Consider the following 22,569-nt stretch of genomic DNA (forward strand, 5'->3'; position numbering starts at 1 on the left):
GATTCAGTTTGCCTAAAACGATTTGTAGGTTTCCAAATGAATTAAAACCTGGGGATGGAGGTGCATGCCTAGTGAATCTCCTCAAGGGCAGAAGGAGTCAAATGCAATAAGCCACAACCTGCCGCATTTACATTGAAAACCGATGTCCTCATTTAACGTTGAAATCAAATGTTCGGGGAAGGCTGAAGCTGGGAGTAGTGTTTTAGAATACAATTTATTTGAATTTCTCACCTCACAAAATCAATAGTAAGCTCATTATTGGCTCCCGAAGGACTGTGCCCAGATGGCTACCAGTCTTCAAAATGTCCAAGTGGAACTCCACCACCTCAGCCATCCCCAGAAATCTGCTTCATGTCAAGAGTTTCTTGTCTTGGAAGAAGTCACCAGTCCTGTTTCGTTGCTTAAGTCAGAAATCTTAGGCTCATCCCAAGAGTCTTCCTCCATCTTTGCCTCCCACATCTACAACTAGTCGCAAAGTTCTGTCTCTCTATTACATGTATCCCCGGACTCCATCTCTCTGGCTTCTCCCTAGTACTGGCCGCTATCTCCCACCTGACCTCCTGCACTTCTCCTTCCCTCAACCCCTGCATCCAGTCTTCCTCCCTTCCTTCCGGTCCCGTTCTCCACACTGCAGCCAGGGGGACCCTTTCGGAAAGTGTAGCTGGTCCTGGCACTGTCTTGCTCAGTATTCTGGTCAATGGCTTCCACTAGCCCTTGTGTAGGCCTTTGCCTTATGATTTTCTGGGTAGCAAGACCCAGGCTACCTCTTGAGAAAGGTCTGTCTAAATTGTTTTATCTTCTCTTTAGCATACAGAGAATAAATTTCCAAGGATACATCAGAGGGTTTCACACAAGAGAGAACAGGAAGAAGAGGGAACACTTTCCAATTCTAGGGAGATTGTGGAAAGATGAAACAGAGAAAGAGGCAGGAGAGTGAGATGAGCTTTACAAAAGTGAAGCTGACAGCGAGGGCAGGAAGAAGCTCTCACCCACACACTCCCCACCATTGTCATCCACATTCCAGAGAGGCCACTGTTGCAGAGTGGACCAAGCCACGTCCTTGTCATCTACATCTGGACATGTAAAGTGATTCAGTAGAAGAAATACTCCAGTCGAGCTTCCCTAAACACTCCCATCAGTGTCCAGAAGCCACAAAGTCACTAAGAATCTGGGAAATTCCTAGAGGGGTTGCTCAGGATGGGCAGTGAGGCGCAGAGCGAATCACCTGGGCCAGATCTGAATAGGAGTCACAGCCAGACCTCAGAGTGTTCTCAGCTCCGGCTGAAGCCCACGTGAACCCAAGTCTGCCCAGAGGAACTCCAGCGTGCCCTGCCTGCATGAGGAGAGTGGACTACAAGCCCAGCTGATGCCAGCGCCAGCGTGGGAGGCCAGTAGGGTGCCTTGCAGCCGGGCAGACACACGGGCATGTGGCCCCAGCAGCTAGAGACCCACCACACCCAAGGACGCTCCCTCTTCTCCCTGCCCTAGGGTCTTATTAAGCCATCCCTCATCCTGTACGCACAGTCCCATCTTCAGGAGGGAGGAAGGAGAAGGGATGCCATCTGAGAGATGGGGCAGGCACTTTTATCCAAGAGAGACTGGATTCTATTTGAAAGGACGTTATGGGTTTATTGGATCTGACTAAGGTTTACTGCCTTCCCCACCAGTAGGTAGGGGCACAAAGAAAGGCCATAACAGAGGCAAAAGGAAGAAACTACAATTTCTCTGTGTATCTTAGTATAGTGTTACTAAATTTTGTGACCAGTTACAGACATGATGCTTTCCCTACAGAGAAACCTCCCTTCACCCGTGCACCCAGCTAACTTCTGTTTGCCTGGCTGAGTACCTCCCCAACCCCCCATACTTTGTTTAGCTAACCAGTTGTCACACTTGATTTTAATCATATGTTTAATTTGACTCCCTTCCCTGCTAAGCTATAAGCGTCATGATGCCACAGTCTCTGTCTGGTCCAGCACTTCGTCTCTAGAGCCAACCATGGTATCGGCACCTTGAAAGTGCTCAGCAAATACTCCCAAGTGAGTGAATGAATGAGAGGCAGGATTTTCCATAGGACATCAAAATGCTCGTCTACAAGTACGAAAAAGAATATTCTCTACCTCAGATGGTTGAATGCTGTGAAAAATAAATGGCATGATACAAGCAAACTACTTAGTATAATTATTGACACTTCATCATTTAAAAAATTTGAGCTATTACCATTATCATGAAATAGTATTCTCACTTAGCCCCTAGCTCAGTGTTCTACACATAGTAGGTAGTTGATAAACAGTAACTAAATATTTTTAAAAATAGTTGCTAAATACTGAAAATGTGAGTTCCCAAAATAGCTTCTTTTTGTTTCCAAAATAGAAAGTAGCCCTTTGCTGGAATAAACTTGGTATTACTTTAAGTATCAAGCTACTTAATTATACTAAAAGTAAGATTCAGTTTGCTAATACTAGTTATGAATACAGCCTTTAAGAAAACCTTTTTTTGTTGTTGTTAAATGGATATGTTTTTACAGAAACCCCCCAGACACCTCAGAAAGTAAAAAGACAAGGGAGCTTGTAAACATTATTAATGAAATACATTAGCAGTCACTAGTATATAATCAATCAATAAATAATATGATCTCCCAGGAGGTAAACCCCTTTAGGTAAATCAGCTAATGTCTGGAAAAGCAGTCCTTATCTGGACTGGAAAATGAAAGAGAGACTAAATTTGAAGGGCAGTTCTCAGTTCTCATTTCTATGGATTTCTCTCTGGGGAACTTCATTTCTAATAGGATAGTTAACATTTCAATACAAAAGTACAGAAGGTACTTCTTGTGATTTATTTAGACATTGTTCTTATGACAGAATATTTTATGGCTTTAAATCTCTTATTACCCACATGCCCAATTTTAGACCAAATCCCCAATGAGTAATGTAGGTCAAAGAGAAGTTGTGATTTATTTATTTAATAACCCACTTTTAGCATCAAGTGAGGCAGTCGTACCTGAACTTAAAAACTGTGAAGTTCCTTTCAATCCTTCCTTTCTTCCCAAATCATTCAGAAAAAAAGCCTTTGGTGGGAGTGAGCAGGCACAGGAGTGTGGGGTGTGACTCAGCATGTGGTTTGGGCCTGAACGGGGAGAGAAAGGTGTCCATGCTGGGAGGGTGCTCATAACGGTGCTAGGCATGGAGTGTTGAGTCCCCAGGTGGGACAAGGAGAGCATCTGTCTGGGGAGATGGTGATAACCCCACATCAGGTTGTCAGAGCCCGAACTAGGTAAGAAGGACATCTGTGTAGGGGTCAAGATAGAGACAAGAGATTGTTACATAAAGGGGAATTAATACCATCAGGAAATATAATGAGAACAAGGGGAGCCACATTTCTTAATGTTAGAGAAAAGAATTACAAATATGGAAAGGAAGAAAACTGAACCCCCAGCGCTGTTAGATTAGAATCAGAGGTATCAGTGTGAACTCATGGTTTTCAAAATATAGAGACAAATATAAAAATAAATATAATGGAACGTGCATGGTGTGTTGTGTGTGTGTGTGTGTGCATGCATGTTACTTAGCTATTTCCACTAGAGGAGTAGCAGACATTGATTGATGCCCTAAGAGCAAACCCTTCAAGCACCTAGCTCTTGGTTTTTAAATGTAAGTCTCAAGTTAGAGGAAGCCAAGATTCTTGGAGAAAGGCTGATTTTATTGGCTATAAGATGACCCTGGTACTTAATGTGCCAAAAAGGAAGGAAATATTAAAAGAATAATGGAGACATGTCAAAAGGACACAGAAACCAAATTAAAGGAATTCTCACTGAGCAAATCTGGGAAAATTTGAGCATCAAAATAATGATAATAATGATAGTAATGATGGTAACCCTTTAAATAAAATAGAAATCTATTAATCCATACTTGTGCACTTATTTCTAAATAAATGAATGGAAAGAAGTGAAAGATTTTCCTCGCAGAAGAATGCCAACTGATAAATACAGAAGAAATGATGAAATTTTTAAAATTATCATTTGGCAGTCATTGTAGTAATAATTAATTCATCCCAAAATTTCAGTGGATCCTAAACTAGTGTGTTAAATTTTGATTAGAAATAGGATATTTACATAGTCTTAAAATACTTCATAAAATACATAATTACAAAAGAAACACAGAAACTTTACAGGAGGGGCACCTGGATGGCCCAGTTGGTTAAGCATCTGCCTTCAGCTCAGGTCATGATCCCAGGGTCCTGGGATCCAGCCCCACATTGGGCTTTCTGCCTGCTGTTCCCCCTGCTTGTGCTTTCTCTCTCTCTATCTCTCTCTTTCTCTCTCTGTTAAGTAAATAAGTAAAATCTTAAAAAAAAAAAGAACGAAAGAAAGAAACTTTACAGGACAAAACCTGGCAGACAAAACTAAATCAATTGATCAGAGTGAACACAACCAGTAATGGGGCAAGTGAAGATCACAAACCATCTGGTAGGATGCAGTGGGATGACCTCAGTATCATTTCCATGATATTGCCACCAAAAATATAATCGTGAGGGAATATGTGACAAATCCAAATTCAGGAACATTCTACAAAATGTCACGGTCATAAATTCAAGGAAAGATTAAAAAATTCCTCCAGATTGAAGGAGGCTAAAAAGACATGGCAACTAAATGCAACACATGATCCTGGATTGGATCCTTTTGTTGTAAGGACAGACCCATTTGGAACAATTGATGAATTTTGAATAGGGTCTGTAGATTAGATCGTAGAAATGTATCCGTGTTAATCTCCTGACTTTGTTAGTTGTACAGTTGGTATGTAGGAGAATGTCCTTGTTTGTAGCAATCACACACTAAGGTCTTTGAGGGGGGCATCCTGTGGCCTACCTACTTTTCAGTGGTGAAGGAAAAGAGTTATTTTTTTTTTTTTTTTAAGATTTTATTTATTTATTTGACAGAGAGAGAGATAGCTAGAGCAGGAACACAAGCAGGGGGAGTGGGAGAGGGAGAAGCAGGCTTCCCGCCGAGCAGGGAGCCCAATGTGGGGCTCGATCCCAGGACCCCGGGATCATGACCTGAGCCAAAGGCAGACGCTTAACGACTGAGCCACCCAGGCGCCCGGAAAAGAGTTATTTATACCTCCCTTGCCAACTTTTCTCTAAGGTTGAAATTATATCAAAAAACTTTTTAAACTATGGAATAGAGTTGGAGATTTAGCATGGAAGTAGAAAGACGTCTACTTGTATACATGTCTAAAGATATTATATATATGTATATGTGTATATATATGTGTGTGTTGGTAGTTGGATGTTATGAATCTTGAAAATGGGAGATTTAGTGCTTTATAGAACGAAATAATGGGAAAAAAACAAGGGGGAAGAACCATTTTTAAAAGTTGACAGAGCTTTAGAATAATCATACCTATACAAAAAACTAATATTTCACTAAGCTAGAATTTATTTTTGTACTTTGGGGAGGTGACCTTTATTTGAAAGAAATGACATTTGTAATTCCTTCATTATCTACCGCAGAACCATGACTAAATGGACTGTTTGTTTTATGGCTTTGTGATTCCAGCTAAACCTATAGGCTTACGTATTCCAAACTGAATGTTTTCCACAGTTGAATTAAGTTATTTAACATCATAGGTAATGTTATATGCCTCAGTCAAGGGTCTTTTAGTGGTAAGGGCAGGAAAACCAAACTAGCTCCAAAAAAGTAAGACAGAAAGGGCAATCTCACAGATAGAAGAACAGGACTCAGAGGACTGGAACCAACAGAAGAATGGAAGGCAAGAACCACAACCACTTGCTGCCTCTTGCTCTCTCACTGGAGACACCAAATCTCTCCTATCTCTTCTGTCTGGGAATCTACAGACCAGCCTCTGAAGTTTTCGTGTTGCCCATCAAGGCTACTCAAAATGGCAGCCTCAGCCTTCTCAGCCTATATCACCTGTGGTCCAGTGCCAATTGCTAACCTGGCCTGGATTTTTAGCACCCCAAAGCAAAAGGAATTTGGAGTAGGAGAAGGAGCTCAGTTGGACAAGCTGGGTCAGATACCCTCCTTTGATCCAGTTAGCCATGACCAGGGAATGGGCTGACATGGTATAAGCAAGCCTACCTAAGCTATCCCATTTTACAAGTAGCTGTGAATAAAGAGGGATTTTTAAAAAGAGGGTTATGGAAAAGGAAAGACAAAGATATTTTCTAAATATTCTAGATAACATGTTTTCTTATGGATGTGCGCGGCCCTATATTCCAAGAGATGGTCAAAATTTTAGTTTTTAATTGTTGAAATTAAATTACATGAAGTACACCTTAAAATTCTATTATGAAGTCAAGAATGGATTTCAGATGTTTTGGAAGAGTTTTTATTTGGTAACAGAGGAAAACTTTATATCTAGGGATTTATCCAACATAAAAACAAACTAAATTACCTCAATGCAGCTGTAGAAATTTTAATAAGAGTACCAGGTATGCCTCTCCATAGACTGATGACTTTAGGTGAATCAAAGAGGACTTTTCTTATATTTTTTTAAGAATCACCTCTTGGCTCCCTCAGTTTTTTCCCTTTCTTTCTTCTTTTCTTTCTTTTTCTTTCTTTCTTTCTTTCTTTCTTTCTTTCTTTCTTTCTTTCTTTCTTTCCTTCCTTCCTTCCTTCCTTCCTTCCTTCCTTCCTTCCTTCCTTCCTTCCTTCTTTCTTTCTTTCTTTCTTTCTTGCCTGCTTGCTTGCTTGCTTGCTTGCTTGCTTGCTTTCTTTCTTTCTTTCGAGAGGGAGAGGGGAGGGAGCTGAGGGAGCAGGAGAGGGAGAATCTTAAGCTTGGCATGGAGCCTGATGCGGGGCTTGACCTCACAACCCTGAAATCATGACCTGAGCAGAAACTGAGAGTCTAATGCTTAACTGACTGAACCACACAGGCACCCCCAGTTTGGAGTAAGTGTTTTGGATTAAAATTATATGATCTTAGTCTGCAGCTCTAAAATTTCATTTCCTGAAAAGTTTCAAGCAAAAGGAAGATTTTTATGGTGGAACAGAAGACAGGACAATGGGAGAGGTGATTGGGGATCAAAGGGAATGAAAAAATAAGATAAGAGATCAGTGATAGTGCACCATAAATGAGGAGTATTCTATATACAGTTGACCCTTGAACAACACAGGTTTGAACTGTGCAGATCTACTTACACATGGGTTATTTGTAATAAGTATAGTAATGTAAGTGTATTTCTCTTCTTTTTTAAAAGATTTTATTTATTTATTTGAGAGAGCACAGACAGGAGGAGCAGAGGGAGAGGAAGAGAGAGAATTTCCAACAGGCTCCATGCTCAGCACGGAGCTGATGCAGGGTTCAATCCTAGGACCCCGAGATCATGACCTGAGCCAAAACCAAGACTCAGTCACTTAACCGACTGAGCCACCCAGGCACCCCTGTGACTTTCTTAATAACATTTTCTTTTCTCTAGCTTACAAATACAGTATATAATATATATGACATACAAAATATGTGGCAATTGACTGTTTATGTTATGGGTAAATTTTCCAGTCAGCAGCAGGCTATTAGTAGTTAAGTTTTTGGAGAGTCAAAAATTACATGCATATTTTTGACTATGTGTGGGGAGTTGGCACTCCTAGGCCCCACATTGTTCAAGGGTCAACTGTACTCAACTCTCTATAACTGAGGTCCAATACTATACATGTATACACACATACAAAGTCATACATAATCACATGACACAGCTCAAGGTGGGCGGTTTATCTGTTCAAAGCCAAGGAGTGTGCATCGAGCAGTTTGATCTTGATGTTTTTAGAGAAAGCACTACACAATCCCCATTACAAGGTATGAGCTGAGTATTAAAAAAAGGGAAAGATCTAGTGCCAGGTAGACTGGAAAGAGGACAGATTTCCAGGGGAAATCACATTAGTATGGATAGGAGTAGTGGTTGCACAGAATCACTTCCCTTGTGTCATCTTTAGACTCACTGAAAGCTAAAGCTGGAGATAACCTTGAATGTCCTTTGGTATATTAAGTACAAGAATGTCAGGAGATTTTTGATATCCCCATATGCAAAACATTATGTGAATATGAATTTCCTGATGAGAAATCCATGTCTGAGCCAACCAGCCAACCCTTTCTGACTTTCTAAACATTTGCAATCTTAAATGCAAAGTGTCTGCTTAGTGGGTCCGTATGAGGAAATTCAGCCTGATCCAAGTTACTCCTTCCACCATCATCCCACACCCTTAATAAGGAGATTCTAGGTTTGGCTTTCAATAATCTCAACTCTGCATCAGCTGGAGACCAGGGTCTCTTTCAGGGCCCACTTAGAAGCTTTCAGGGCATTTATGCAGCACTGGAGCTGGGAATTTGAATCCCTGAGCTCATCCTTTTTTCCCCCTCACTTTGTCCAGTGACATTAGTAGAAACGAGCTGATTTCATTATGTTCTTTAGTTTGACAAAATGTCCAAAGATACCACCCTGAACCATGCCTCTTATTTTTTATTTCTTTTTAAATATTTTATTTATTTATTTGACACAGAGAGACACAGTGAGAGAGGGAACCCAAGCAGGGGGAGAGGCAGAGGGAGAAGCAGGCTTTCCCGCAGAGAAAGGAGCCCGATGTGGGGCTCGATCCTAGGACCTGGGATCATGACCTGAGTCAAAGGCAGATGGCTAACGACTGAGCCACCCAGGCGCCCCTGAATCATGCCTCTTATAAGTGTTTGATTAGACGTATGCAGTGCTGGTAAGTTATGTACCTCTTTTGTCACATCATGCCATGTACTATTAGTGTTCTTTACTACTAGAAATAGAGCCATTAATGTCTCTGATCTAACCAGATTAGAAAGCCAGTTTCAGAAACCCCAGAACCAATTTAGAAAACTCATCTTTAAGATTCTGTTCCTCTAAGAACCATTCTCAGTACCAATATCTGTATCAGCCAGAGTTCTCCAGAGAACTGGAATCAACAAGCTATGGTGGGTTGGGGATGGGGGTGGAGAGGAGATTGACTTATTTTAAGGAAATGGTTCATGGGACTATGGAGGCTTGGTGACTCCAAAATGTGATGTTAAGCTGGCACGCTGAATACCCAGTTTGAGTCCAAAGGTAGGCTGTTGGCAGAAGTCCTTCTTACCCAGTGGAGGTCAGTCTTTGTTCTGTTAAGGCCCTTCACTTATTGACTGAGGCTTATCCACAGTATGGAAGATAATCTGCTTCACTCACAGTTAATTTCATCCAAAACACACCTTCACAGAAACATCCAGAATAATGTTTGACCAAATATCTGGGTACCCTAGATGCCCAGATTAATCTTCAGACTATCTTAACTTCATCAACAAAATGAGGATATTAGATGGTATAATAAATTTTATGGCCTCTTCTTGTTGAAAAAAAATCTGTATTTTTAGAATTTCAATTCTCATTCCTGGAGTATTTTATTTTTAGCAAGAACAACAAAATCCCATGCTCTTCCCTTTTCCCTCTTTAAATGTTAGGGGTTTTGCAGTATGGTTATAGCAAATCAAGTTTCCTGAGGTTGTCTGGTCTTTTGAAACCACATTGGAAACCACATATTTAATGTTTCTTCGGACTCCCTAAGGCTCTCAGAGACCTCTTGGCATGTTTTTCTCCCTAGAAACAGGACTTAGGCAATAGGGAACAGAGTTGCTGTACAACCATCAAACAACCCAGGAAGCCTTGTTGGAAGGGCATGAAACAGCATGAAAATTCCATATAATCAAAGCAAAGGGCTAAAGAACCGTTAACATACACCTCCTTAATGTTCCTGAGGCTTTGACTTTCACTGGATCATTGTCCTCTCCTCTAGCCTGTTTTCTGTTCAACCCTCATCTCCTTCTGGCCTCCTGTTCCTTCCAATAGCCTCTCACTAGCCCAACTTTCTGCCTGGAATTTTCCAGCTTTTTAGCATCTTCTCCCTTGAGATGCTTACATAACTGTTTACTTTGGCGACTTATTCCATTATTTCCTCTCTGGACAAGATGATTTTCCTAATCTTCTTTACTTCCTAGGGCTCCTGAACTCATAATTTGGATTCCTATTGCATTTTAATTTATAGCAACCATTTTTAATAGAATTTTGCATTTTTCTACCTTCTTAGCTACTTTTCTTGTGAGAATACATACCAAATAAAAATGCCATTTGTCCTCAGGAAACTTACTTTTCTCTCCAGCTGAAGTTTACCAAGCTGAAAATGAACACGTTAGACTTTATGACCGTTAAGTGGCCTTCTAGCTCCAAAGCTATTTGGTTGTGTTGGTAAAATGATGTTGAGGTTTAAGGAAGATTGCAGAAACATTCAACACACACATGAAATTTGGCAAAGGCCTTCTTCTGTCACTCTTTCATGGTTGTGTATGTATCTTGTTTTTAATGTGAAAATCATCCAATATTATAAGAGTCAAGTGTTAATTTTTTTTAAGGTTTTATTTATTATTTGAGAGAGAGAGAGCAAGAGAGAGTGCAAGTGGAGGGGAGGGGCAGAGGGAGAAGGAGAAGCAGACTCCCCACTGAGCAGGGAGCCCGAGGCAATGCAGGGCTCCATCCTAGGACCCCAGGATCATAACTTGAGCCAAAGGCAAACGGCAGACGCTTAACTGACTGAGCCACCCAGGCATCCCAACTCAAGAGTTTCTTATTCTACCTAGTGGCATTGTTCCTTTTTCACTTATTTGAGACTGTCTTCTTCACATTCTGGACTACATTTTTCTTGTTTCCATACAGTTTATAGCTTTGCAGTGTCTTTTTGCCATACAGGAACCAGGTGTAAAACCTTCTTTCTGCAGGATCCCAAAAGCCACTAAATAATATGTGAGACCCCAAGAACATTGTAATTCATTACCCCTGCCTTCTGACCAGTGGTCTTTGAAGGGGGTGTCAATACCAGGGTGCTTGCAAGGCATCATGGGGTGCAGAAAAAATATTCATATCTAATTATGACATATTCATAATACAGCTATTATTTAATCTCATCCTTTAAAATTATCCTTATCTGCTTTAGAATGCATAAATTAATATAGTAGAAAATATATAGAGAATATCTATAACTATATCTATATTGAGTATGCTTGCTCAAAAGTTTCTTCTTTGGGATGTGTGATTAAAGAGTTTGGACGCCAAATGTTGCCCTAGAAAATTCTTAATCTCATAGTAACATATAAATATTATATAATCTCATATTAATATAAAACCTAGTGACTCTTAGACTTTGTAAACTCATTATTGAATATTACCCTTATTAATTTGCTCCTTTATATGTAAAATCATTTGGGTCTTGTATTAGTTAGAGTTCCTTGGTTGTAAGCAACAGAAACTAACTCTGACCAACTCAGGCAAGGATACTGAAAACAACACTGACAGCGCTAAAAAGTCAAGGGGGAGAAAGGACCTGAGCCATCTGGCCTCCTAGGAATAGGACTATGGCAGCCCTGGTCCTCGGGAGCAGCATCACCTGGACCCATCCTTAGAGCCCTGCCATTGGATGACTTAGCTCTAATTACCTCCTCCCTGAGTGTCCACTCCACTCAAGATTCACATTTCCAAGAAAAAGAATCTGAATGGACTACCATGGGTCACATATCACACCCTAAAAAACCTTTTTCCAGTATCTTTCCATGTATATTTATTTCCTGTGGAGTGTGGCAGGAAGGTCCTTTCCAAACCATCCATGGTTATAAATTCAGACACCAGGACATGACCATTTGCTAAGAAATGCCAACTCTAGTGACGTAATCTTTTCTTCATATTTAGAAAGAGAATAAAACTATCACATGATTCTTCTAAAAGGTCATTTTCCTGCCTGGAGCAAAACTTTTTATTTTTTTTATTACTTGGTTGTGTTTTTTTTTTTCCCCATTCCCTTCACATTTCAGTTAAATGACATTTGAATTCTTAAAATCTCTTTATGAAATTGAGACAAAAATGTTCAACAAGGATCAAGTATAAGGTAAGTTTAAATAAACAAACAAACAAATAAATAAATAAATACCTTTAGAATAAATCTTAGTAAATTTAGAATCAATTTTAAGTTGAATTGATTTTAAGATCCATTTGCCCGGCACGTGTGGGGCTCAGTTGGTTAAGTGTCTGACTTCGGCTCTGGTCCTGATCTGGGAGTCCTGGGATCAGACTGCATCTGGCTCCAAGCTCAGAAGAGAGTCTGCTTGTCCCTCTCCCTATGCCCCTCCCCCTGCTCATGCTCTCTCTCTCTCTCAAATAAATAAAATCTTTAAAAAATAAAATAAAATCCATTTACTTTTCCCACTTATGTAAATAAATTACAATACTCTGATACTATAATAAAATCTGAGCTTAATCACTTCTACTTTTAATTTATAGAAAAAGACAATGTGAAGTGTTTAGATTTAAATTTAATTTTTCTGAAGGTTGAAATGCCTGGAGTAGAGGTGGAGGTAGAGGGTGTATTCTGGAGAAATGTGCTATTAAGTGATGATGCTCTTTCTTCAGATAGACTGTTAGAAAATATTTAAGGGACAATCTTCAAGCACAGATTAGATCATCTCCCTTGAATTTGAAAAATTATTTAGTGAGGGTATTTTTCTCTGTCAAATAATTAACTTTTTCAAAGACAGAATTTGAAGGCCATAGATGAAGATTCTGTTTAGGACAGGATTTATACTATACATCAGTGGAATAGGTAGATGCATTTATGCAATTGTGAGATGCAATTAATATGGAATTGAAACATACTGCCTACCCCTGTGCCCAAGTATATTCCACCAATATTTAGGCATATTTCCACCACCAAAATATGCTTTTGGCTGAATATAGCCTTTGAGTTTCATGATAAATGTCAAATGCCAACTTGGAAGAATCAAATGTATCCAAATTTAAATCTTAATTAATGCCTTTGTCCTACTTGGCTTATAAGATAAATAGCCAGAGCCTAAAATAAATGTGACACCTGGGAGGTACTTTTCAAAACAGGGAAATCAGGGGGCACCTGCGTCAGTCAGTTGGTTAAGCGTGACTCTTGGTTTCAGCTCAGGTCATGATCTCAGGGTTGTGAGATCAAGCCCTGCATTGGATTCCGTACTCAGCATGGAATCTGCTTGAGATTCTCTCCCTCTTCCTCTCCCCCTTCTCGCTCTCTCTCTTTCTAAAATAAATAAAATCTTCAAAACAGGGAAATCAGGAAGTGGAAGCCCATGATTTGGGTGTAACCCATCAAGTTCAGAGCAGGTCAAGGGAAGAGTACTGGACAGCCAGAGGCAGCCAGGCCTGCCTGCATGAGGAACAGGAATGTGAAATGCAAGGAGAGACTTTACTCCTAATTTTCTAAAGGGTCAATTATGATTATATCTAACCAGGTGTAATTAGTGGGATGACAAGATTGAAAATTTTGGTTATACCTCTTTATTATAGTCCTTCCTTCTATAATCTCTCTAAAGGAAAAGAACTGATTGTATTTACATTGTTGGATTAAATAGATGCTGTTAATTTGCAGGTGTGATTTGTCCAAAGTTGATCATGTGATGGAAAATAATTTTATTCACATTCACAAGTAACCTACTATGTGCATACCACCATAGAAAAATTCTGAAATTCACCAGAATTTGGTAGTGAGCAGAGGGAGGAAGAGAGAGGGGAGGAGGCATATCATTCAAATAACAATTACATGCCAAACTATGTAATATAGACAGTTAAAATGTAGAAGGTCAAAAAAATAGAGATTAGTGTGATCAGGACCAGAGTAACTGTCAGGATAGGGGAATAAAACTTGAATGGGGCATTTAGGAGGGAGACGTTTGGATATGAGAAACAGAAAATTAGGGGACTATTCTATATTTTGGCTATGACGCAATCCTGACTGAGGATACTTAAATATGAAGTTCAAGTTCCATGGCAGCTTTAAGGGAACAGAATTTTAATGGTAGTTTGTACGCAAATGTACTGCAATTGGAGTCTCTTTTCATGAGTAATTAATGCAAGAATTGAAGTCTTGTTTCTTTCAGGTGTGTCCGCACAGCTCACCAGTACTCGGCACCGTCGGAATACATCCGTAGGAACGCCATTTTGGATGGCTCCTGAGGTCAGATAGTTTTGAGAGGGACAAATGTAATATTTGATCCTTCTTGACTTTCCTTTTCATGCATACTCCATCTCCATATGTGTTTTGGAAAGGTACTAGAAGAAAATATCAATTGTGTTGTTTTTATGCAAGATTTTTGCATGTGTGAGAAGGAACGTGGGAGGTGCTCAGTACATGGACTGTGAATGAGCATATGAATAAATGAAGGATTGAATGAATGAATCAGATGACGTAAAGAGAAACTGCTTGCAGCCTTAATTTTCTATTAAATTTACTTTTAATTGCTTAGCATGTATTCATATTATTGATATTTAGATTCCGGTTTTACATTATAGTAGAAATATTATGAAAATCCCTAGCCTTTGTTTAAGATCAGATTTTCGCTGATTAACCTGTATCCCAGGTTCCTACATTGAGTCAGTCTTGCTTGGGGGCAACCCTCAGCTTGAATAGAATCTTTTCAAACCATTACCTTTGGGAAGCTGTGGATAAACTGCCAAAATTGCAGAGGAAAAAAGTTTTCTAGAGTCTCATCTTCTCTCCACAGCCACTGTTAATGCCTTTAATCTTTTTAATTATGTTTACCAGTAAAGAACACTTATGTTTGAAAGCTCTCTCTTCAACCTCTGGGAAACGTTCTGCTATTTATTTACCATTCTCTAGGGAGTGAAGAGAGGGAAGTGGTTCAAATACTACATTAATATTGCAACATCTTAGAATGATATGTGTTTGGGGATTAAACCCTTGTGCGCTATTTCTATTTTAATACTAATTCAATTAGTACTTGCAAAAAAAGTGAAATGTAAGTGGAATATAAAACATGGAGAAAAGATACTTTATCTTAAGAATCTTTTAAAAACTCCAATGGATTAAAAAACTTTTTTTTTTTTAGATTTTATTTTATTTGACACAGAGAGAGAGCAGCACAAACAGGGGGAAATGGCAGGCAGAGGGAGAGGGAGAAGAAGACTCCCTGCTGAGCAGGGAGCCCTATACGGGACTCAATCCCAGGACCCTGAGATCATGAAGCCAGCCAGGTGCCCTGGATTCAAAAACTTTTAAACACAGTGTATATCCTGGAATAAAAATAGAAAGTGTAGTCATATAAACAAAACTAAAATTGAATAAGAGACTCTCAAGTGAGAGTTTCTTCAGTTTGTTCTGATATATTACTACTGTTTTAAAAGCTTTAAAAATTTTAAAGTGGGAAATTAATAAAATATAGGGATAATATTAAACAGTGCATAGTAATAATATAAATACTATAATATATAATAAATGTATCATTACTTGATTAATATTAAATAATTAATAGACTAGTTTTATGTTTTCCATGTTATAATAACAAAGCCATTGTTATGTGTTTAAGTTTTCTTTTAGTAAAAAAGCAATTTTGATTAGTGGATCTTGGAACCACCGTCTAAGTAAAAGAAAATATTTTGATCTATCTAAAATTTAATTACCAGAGTATTAAATGAGTTAATAATTAAAATCGACACTCCTAAATATGCAATTACCAGACCATCATTTTACTGATATGTCATTATTTATTAGTAAAATAGCACAAACTGGGTTTGAAAGTGCTTTTCTGCTTAGCAAACCAATGGATGTTACCTAAAAGAGAAAGGTTCACTGCGGTCCTTTCAAGCTGTCGTGTAAATATGTGTATGTTCCAGATTTTGTGCATATTATGCTTATTTTTCTACAATAAACATTTTTCCAACTTATGAACGATGGGAAGTATTTCAATAAATTTCCACTTACCTAGAATTGTTGAAGTATATATATAGCTCATGAAGGCATGGCATATATGCCAGCTCTATGTTATTAATGACAAATCTTTTAGAATTAGAAAGCAGCAAGGTAAATAGATTTTAATATATTCTCCATAACTAATGGCATAGAATTATTTTAGTGTTTTTAGGGCCTCAGAGGCAAGATTGTTCAATAATCAGTTGAACAGTGAAATTCTCTCTTTGACATTTTTAAATTAAATTCTAGTTCAGAGGTAGCATTTGTTGGTTACATAAAGCCGTCCTTCCCAGACTGGAGTCCGTGTGTGTCAGGGTGAAAGGGACAAAGGAAACAGTGACCGTGGTAGGTGACCGTATCATTTTTGCAAACCATGACACTTTGCAGAGAAAAAGGGGATGGTATTTATAATAACTCTAGGAAAGCATAAACTAAGGATGTCTTGGGCAAATTGGAGCATAAATTCACCCAAGCATTTGGCAAGATATTCCTAGGCCACATGTATGAAGTCATAAAATAACGAAAAAAATTGGTGGGGCAAAATACATTTTTATACTCAGGAAGACAAAGAGACACAACAGAATAGAAAATTCATATGCATGTTTTTTATTTTTATCAGCTTTATGGACATATAATTCCTATACCATAGAATTAACTCATTTGATGTGTGCAGTTTAATGATTTTCAGGTGTATGTTCACTGGGTTGTGCAACCATCATCACAGTCTAATTTTAGAGCATTTTCTTTCCCCCTAAAAGAAACCCCTTACTCATTAACAGTCAATCCCCATCTTCTCCCAAGCTGTCCTACACTAGGCAACCACTAATCTGCTTTTTTGCCTATGGAATTGCCTATTCTGGACATTTCATTTAAATGGAATCATACAATATGTGGCCTTGGTGTCTGGCTTCTTTCTCTTAGTGTTTACGCATGTTGTAGCATACATCAATAGTGCATTCCTTTTGATGGCTGAATAATATTGCATTGTATGTATACACAGTATTTTGTTTATCCATCACCAGTTGATGGACATTTGGGTTGTTTCCACTTTGGGGCTATTATGACTAAAACTTCTGTGAATATTTGTCACATGAATTTTTCATATAAATCTTGGGACTTTCATGCTTGCTTTTGCTACAATGCTTGCTAAAATCACAAACTTCACCCTTTTTTTTTTTTTCATTTTCTGCTAGGTGATTGCATGTGAACAGCAACTGGATACCACTTATGATGCCAGGTGTGACACATGGTCCCTGGGGATCACAGCCATCGAGCTAGGGGATGGAGATCCTCCACTAGCCGACCTGCATCCCATGAGAGCGCTCTTCAAGATTCCAAGGTCAGAGAACTAACATGGGGCACAGTATCTGTAGCCCATCTTTCTTCCTTCAGCTGGTGCTCATCAGGGAAATATTCAGTATATTTCAGCAAGGTGGGAGCACAGTGGCCTAGGATATCTGCTGCCTCTTCTGAAACACTGTATGTATTCAGCGGTTTCATTTCCCTGGTCTAAGTAAGAACTTTCTCTTGATACTCATTGTGTCTTCCTTTTGCCGGGATTTGAGCTCAGAAAGCAGCGGTTCCTCCCACTCTTTATCCACTCCCAAACTTGTCAGAAAGGCCCTGGGCCCCAGTTGGTGCCTCAGTGATTGGCTTTGCTTCACTCTGTCAATCCAGTGATTTTTTTTTTTACTACTTGCTAAGACTTCTCTTTGGAGATTTAAAATGATATTATTAATAAATTTATACACAAAATTCACTGATACAATAGCAAGGACTTTAAATATGTTAATATTTGAATATATTCATATAAAACAGTAAACTTAGAATAATCTCTTTGGAGCCATGAAAGCACTTTCCTTTCTGTGTAGAGCTTTCCCCTTCATTGTGTATATTGATAAACTTTCCCCTGTCTGTCCTATTACTAACTAAATACTATTTTATATATGTTTTGGTTAGTTCCTAGCTCTTTCAGAAAACTGATGTGAAAAGACAGCCTGTTTTTATTATACATGAGTTCTCCTTTGAGGACTGTCTGAAGGATTTTGCCTGGTACCGTAGTCCCAATGGAATGCACACCAAGGGCCTGGGGTGACAGGGGTCGAAGGCAGTGATGGGGTGGTATGTTATATAGTATTATTAAATTTTGTCATCCTAGTGCCTATAGCACATAGAATCATATATACAAAGCCCTTGGGGACAGTTCTCCAGTTCTAAAGAAATAATGCCAATATGTGATATTCATGTCTACATGGGTTCATTTGGAATATTGGGCACATATTTAAATTAATAGAAGACCAAAGAATTTGAATGTATTTTTCATTTTATCTTTGAATTTCCTGTCTGATATATATGTTCTGAATTATAATGCCTTTATCATCCTTTACATAACAATTTCCATGTAAATCTCAGGTCTAGCTCTTTGTAAAATATGCTGCTTGGTTGGTAAGTGGGGAAACAAGATTACAAAAAAGAACAGAAAACCTGCCCTATACCAAGTTTAAGACATTTCATTAAATTTGAGGAAAACAGAAAAAAAAATCTACATTTCCTAACTCCTACTGTCATTCAGTCTGTAAGATGAAGCACTACACTTCCTGGGCCATTTTAATTATGGTTTAAACTACCAGAGTTAGCCAGATGTTGTTATTCTTGGTGATGACACCAGATGGACAAGGGATGACACCATTGATGTTTCTTGTACCTGTGAGCAAGGTGCCTCTGGAAATGGCATCTTCTTACTTGTTTCTTATTACTTCTGCCACTGGTATATCTCTAGCATGAAGGTCTTAGAACACGAACTGTAGAAATATTTAGAAAAAAAAAATAAGGGATCTGAAAATCTACCCTGTTCTAAGTGTTCTAAAATCATCAAAACTTTGTTATACTCCAAGCAAGCCAATAAATCTCTTAGAAAGGAAATTTTCAGGAGGACAAGAAACAGAGCAAGACTACTGGGGAAGAGAATTACTTCTTTTAATGTGCAAATCAGCAATCTTCAAATAGTCCTAAGAATTGTACAATGAGCTCGAGGCGTGATCTAAGGTAGATGAGTGGCTGCACTTTCCTTTAATGAGCCTATATAAACTGTACACCAATTTCATTATAAGCTATTTGAGGAGTAATGCAGAACTGAAGACGAAGTGTTTCCATCCCACTAATGAAAACAAAGAGCTGTTAGGATTAGTGGAAAGCAGTATTTCAGCAAATTCAGCTATCATGGTTGATCAGTGCTGCTTGATTACAGACTTAGATCAGCCTCATTTCCAAGGGAGGTGCCTTCGTATTCATGAACATGCCAAAGAAGAACAAGATTTGTTTGGCCTAAAAATAAAGGCAACTAATAACAAAATCTTTTAAGTGGCATTCAGAGCTTTCTAGCTAATCATATTTCCCAGTTCCTTACTTTCGTAACCTTGTTTCCAGCAACAACAGAACAACTCCTAAAGGCATTCTACTCTGCCCCTGTCTGCTACAGTGTCCCTTGTATTCTGAATGACACACCTTTCAGGTCACCTCTGTGTACCCTGGATATTCCTCAGAGACTTCTGCGGGACTCAAAGTAAAAAAAAAAAAAAAATCCCCAGTATTCGCTGTTTCTATTTTGCCAAGTATTGATGTTTCCCCCCTAGGGCACTCAGGTAAAAGCAAAAAGATTCCTTAAAAGAAAAAATTATCAGAAAAATTGGGTCATATATTAAGTGCTTTCCAAGAAACAAGGAAGCTGTCATTTTATATGAAGAATGCTTAATAACTAATTATCTGTCTTTGAATCGGAAAATTGTGGTATGTTTGATTATGCCTGGCAGAACCTCTGATCGCACTAATGCTCTAGTCTGTCCGGCTCTGATTTTGCACCGACTGACCAATGTGCACAATCCAACCTTGATTCTTATTTTTCTAGGAATCCACCCCCCAAACTAAGACAGCCTGAGATATGGTCAGCAGAATTCAATGACTTCATTAGCAAGTGAGTAACAATAGAGTCTTTTAAAAAAACGAAGAGATACCATCCTGCTAGAACTTTGAAATGTGCCTTTTACAACACTTCTGAATCTCCTCCTTATTTCTTATCTATTGAACAGCTCCAGAGGGTATCCATTATTGTCTTCAAAACCAGCATTTGTACTGTCCTCTGAATGTTCAGTGAATGCATTATTGCTCAAATAATGATCTTAGGGTCATGTTCATTTGCTTAAAGATAGCTATGCTTCTGAGGTTGCTTCATGGTCCATGAACACGTCCTTCCATCCACCTGCCTTTTGCAAGCTACGCCTTCCCATCTCCCACCTACTCACCCACCATCGGTTCAATCAGCTCTTTTTAACCCTTCGTTTATCTGCATCACTCATTCCTGTCGCAGTCAGGGAATTTTCATTGTAGTCGGTGAATCAGATAATTGTATCGATAAAATGCTTATGTATTTGATATTCAGTGAACATTTTTAATTTGACAAATATTTAACACAAGTGCAGTGCCTCTGGGCAATCAACTGGAAGATATGAGTCAATAATTTCTAAAAATCTGCCCCATAAACCTGTTTTCACCATCTTACTATGTCTTTACCATAAATAATAATAATAATAATAATAGAAAATAAGGTAAGGGATGACCCCAGGTTGTAAATGGGAGACAGGGGACATTAAGATTACATGTGTCAGGGACGTCTACATGGCTCAGTCGGTTAAGCATCTGTCTTCGGATCAGGTCATGATCCCAGAGTCCTGGGATTGAACCCCACATCAGGCTCTTGGCTCAGCCAGGAGTCTGCTTCTCCGTCTCCCTCTGCTGCTCCCCCTGCTTGTGCTCTCTTGCTCTCTGTCTAATAAATAAAATCTTTAAAAAAAAAGATTACGTGTGTCAGACACCACTCAGAAAATGTAGAAAGGGCAAAGAAAGTGGAGGAACCAGTCATACACATACCGCAATCATTGGTTTTTCTACCAAGAATATCTCCTTATTCCCTTATTCCTATAAAGACAAGAGGTTTAGATTTAAGGGGTGTGAAAACCCGAGGATTGATAGTCCATTTTGTTCCCCAGATTTCACATGAGCATCTCTTACTGGAGTACGGACTGTGCACTACAGAATATTTGATAAAATGCAGTCAGACTTCACACATCTCCTGGGAGGATCCCTGGTAACTTTGGAGGGCTCCCCAAAATTTGTAATTGTGCCCCCCACGTCTGCAGCCCTTCCACACAAATCCTCCGTTGAACTTGGTGACTTTGACACGTTTCACACCATTTCACCTAGCATTCTGCCCTGTGGGCTATCGCTGCATTTTGTTCCTTTTCTGCTAGTAACACCTCTTTAGATGCCTCTCTTCCCAGCGAGACAGTGAGTAACTGCAGGGCACCGAATATGCCTTACTTGTCCGTGCAACGCCGCTGTCCAGCAGAGTGCCTGGTACATACCAGTTATCTGATACACTTTTACTTAGATAAAAGAATTTCATATGTGACTATACTCAATCCATGGAGCAAGTGCTACAGATGTCAGAAATAGATGCGTTCTGTTAAACTAAATGATCATGAAGAGCACTTGTTCTTATGTTCAGATATCATCATCCTGATTCCTTAGCATATTTTACCATCCTTGAGAAATATGTTACCGATTAAGCCCAGGAAAATAAATTGCCAAATCATCATCCCAGGAGGAGTAACAGTACAGATTAGAAATGCCACTGCCCAAATCAAGGCATGGACTTCTTCTTCCTTTCTCTTTTTTTTCTTTTTCTATGTCGCCAAGTGCCAGCCCACCTCTGACCAGTTGTCTCACAAGCATAGATCCTCTGAATCCCAGGGTGGGAAGGGTACTGGAAGTTGATACAGCCCAAACCATATCCAGAGCGTAAATCCTTCCCGAGCATGTGCACTGAGCGGCCATCCCGTCAGGATGTCCTCATCCCTAATAAAGGTGATCCTACCCAGTGCAGCCCATTCTAACTTTGAGAAGCCTCCCTGATGAGAAGTTCTTCCTTATGCTGCCCTGAAATCTCTTTCTCTCTTAATTCCACGAATTGATCCTGGGTTCTTTGTCTCTTGTGACCACTGAAAACTAGTCTAATCCCTCTTCCGAATATTTGAAGACAGCTGTCATGGCTGATTAAATGTCCCAATTGTTCAAATGTCCCTTCTGCAATGGTGTTTCAAGTGTTCTCATTAGCTTTATCCTTTCTCATGCTACGATCTCGTTGAACCTACCAAGAGGTGTGGCGTGCTTTGGTGCATTTGCTCTATACAGAGACCTCCAAAAATGTCCACTGATGTGGGATTTAAACATCCCCAGCATATTAGTTTAGCAGTTTTATCACGTAGAAAGAAATAGATCAATTGAGAAGCCTTTAAAAGCATTAGGGGAGGGAAACAGAAAAGTTTGTTTTAATTTTAGATAAGCTTTCAAACTGTAATGACTTTGATGCTTCATTCTTTAGCTTGCTGGCTCATAAAGGAGCCTGCTGGGGAGACGGCATTTAATCACCACTATGCCAGCACGCTTGCTGGGGCACGAGGGAGTCATGTTTAGTCGGAAGTTGGTAAAACTACATGGCATTGCTCGCAGATGTGTCCACTTTCACAAGCATGCATTTCATCATATTGCAGGTTAACATTCTTTGAGATATGCTTCTCAGGATGAACATTTGTGAGGAGCATTGCTCTCTTGTGTTACAGTAGTTTTTAGGAATAATAATAATAATGTCAAAACTCAAACTTATCTAGTCATTCTTTCTTTCTTTCTTTCTTTCTTTCTTTCTTTCTTTCTTTCTTTCTTTC

The 22,569-nt window shown here is 39.1% G+C and overlaps 1 protein-coding gene across 1 annotated transcript in view; it reads left to right on the top strand.

Annotated features, from left to right (window-relative positions):
• Positions 1 to 22,569, top strand: part of MYO3A (myosin IIIA) — a 229,963-nt gene that overhangs the window by 28,780 nt on the left and 178,614 nt on the right. The window contains exons 5-7 of the mRNA XM_032396700.1: positions 13,965 to 14,041; positions 16,987 to 17,132; positions 19,698 to 19,763. Of these exons, the coding sequence (XP_032252591.1) occupies positions 13,965 to 14,041; positions 16,987 to 17,132; positions 19,698 to 19,763 (289 nt within the window). The remainder of the gene's footprint in view (positions 1 to 13,964; positions 14,042 to 16,986; positions 17,133 to 19,697; positions 19,764 to 22,569) is intronic.

Source organism: Phoca vitulina, unplaced genomic scaffold, assembly GCF_004348235.1.
Source record: "Phoca vitulina isolate PV1807 unplaced genomic scaffold, GSC_HSeal_1.0 scaffold93, whole genome shotgun sequence".
In the NCBI taxonomy this organism is placed as follows: Eukaryota; Metazoa; Chordata; class Mammalia; order Carnivora; family Phocidae; genus Phoca; species Phoca vitulina.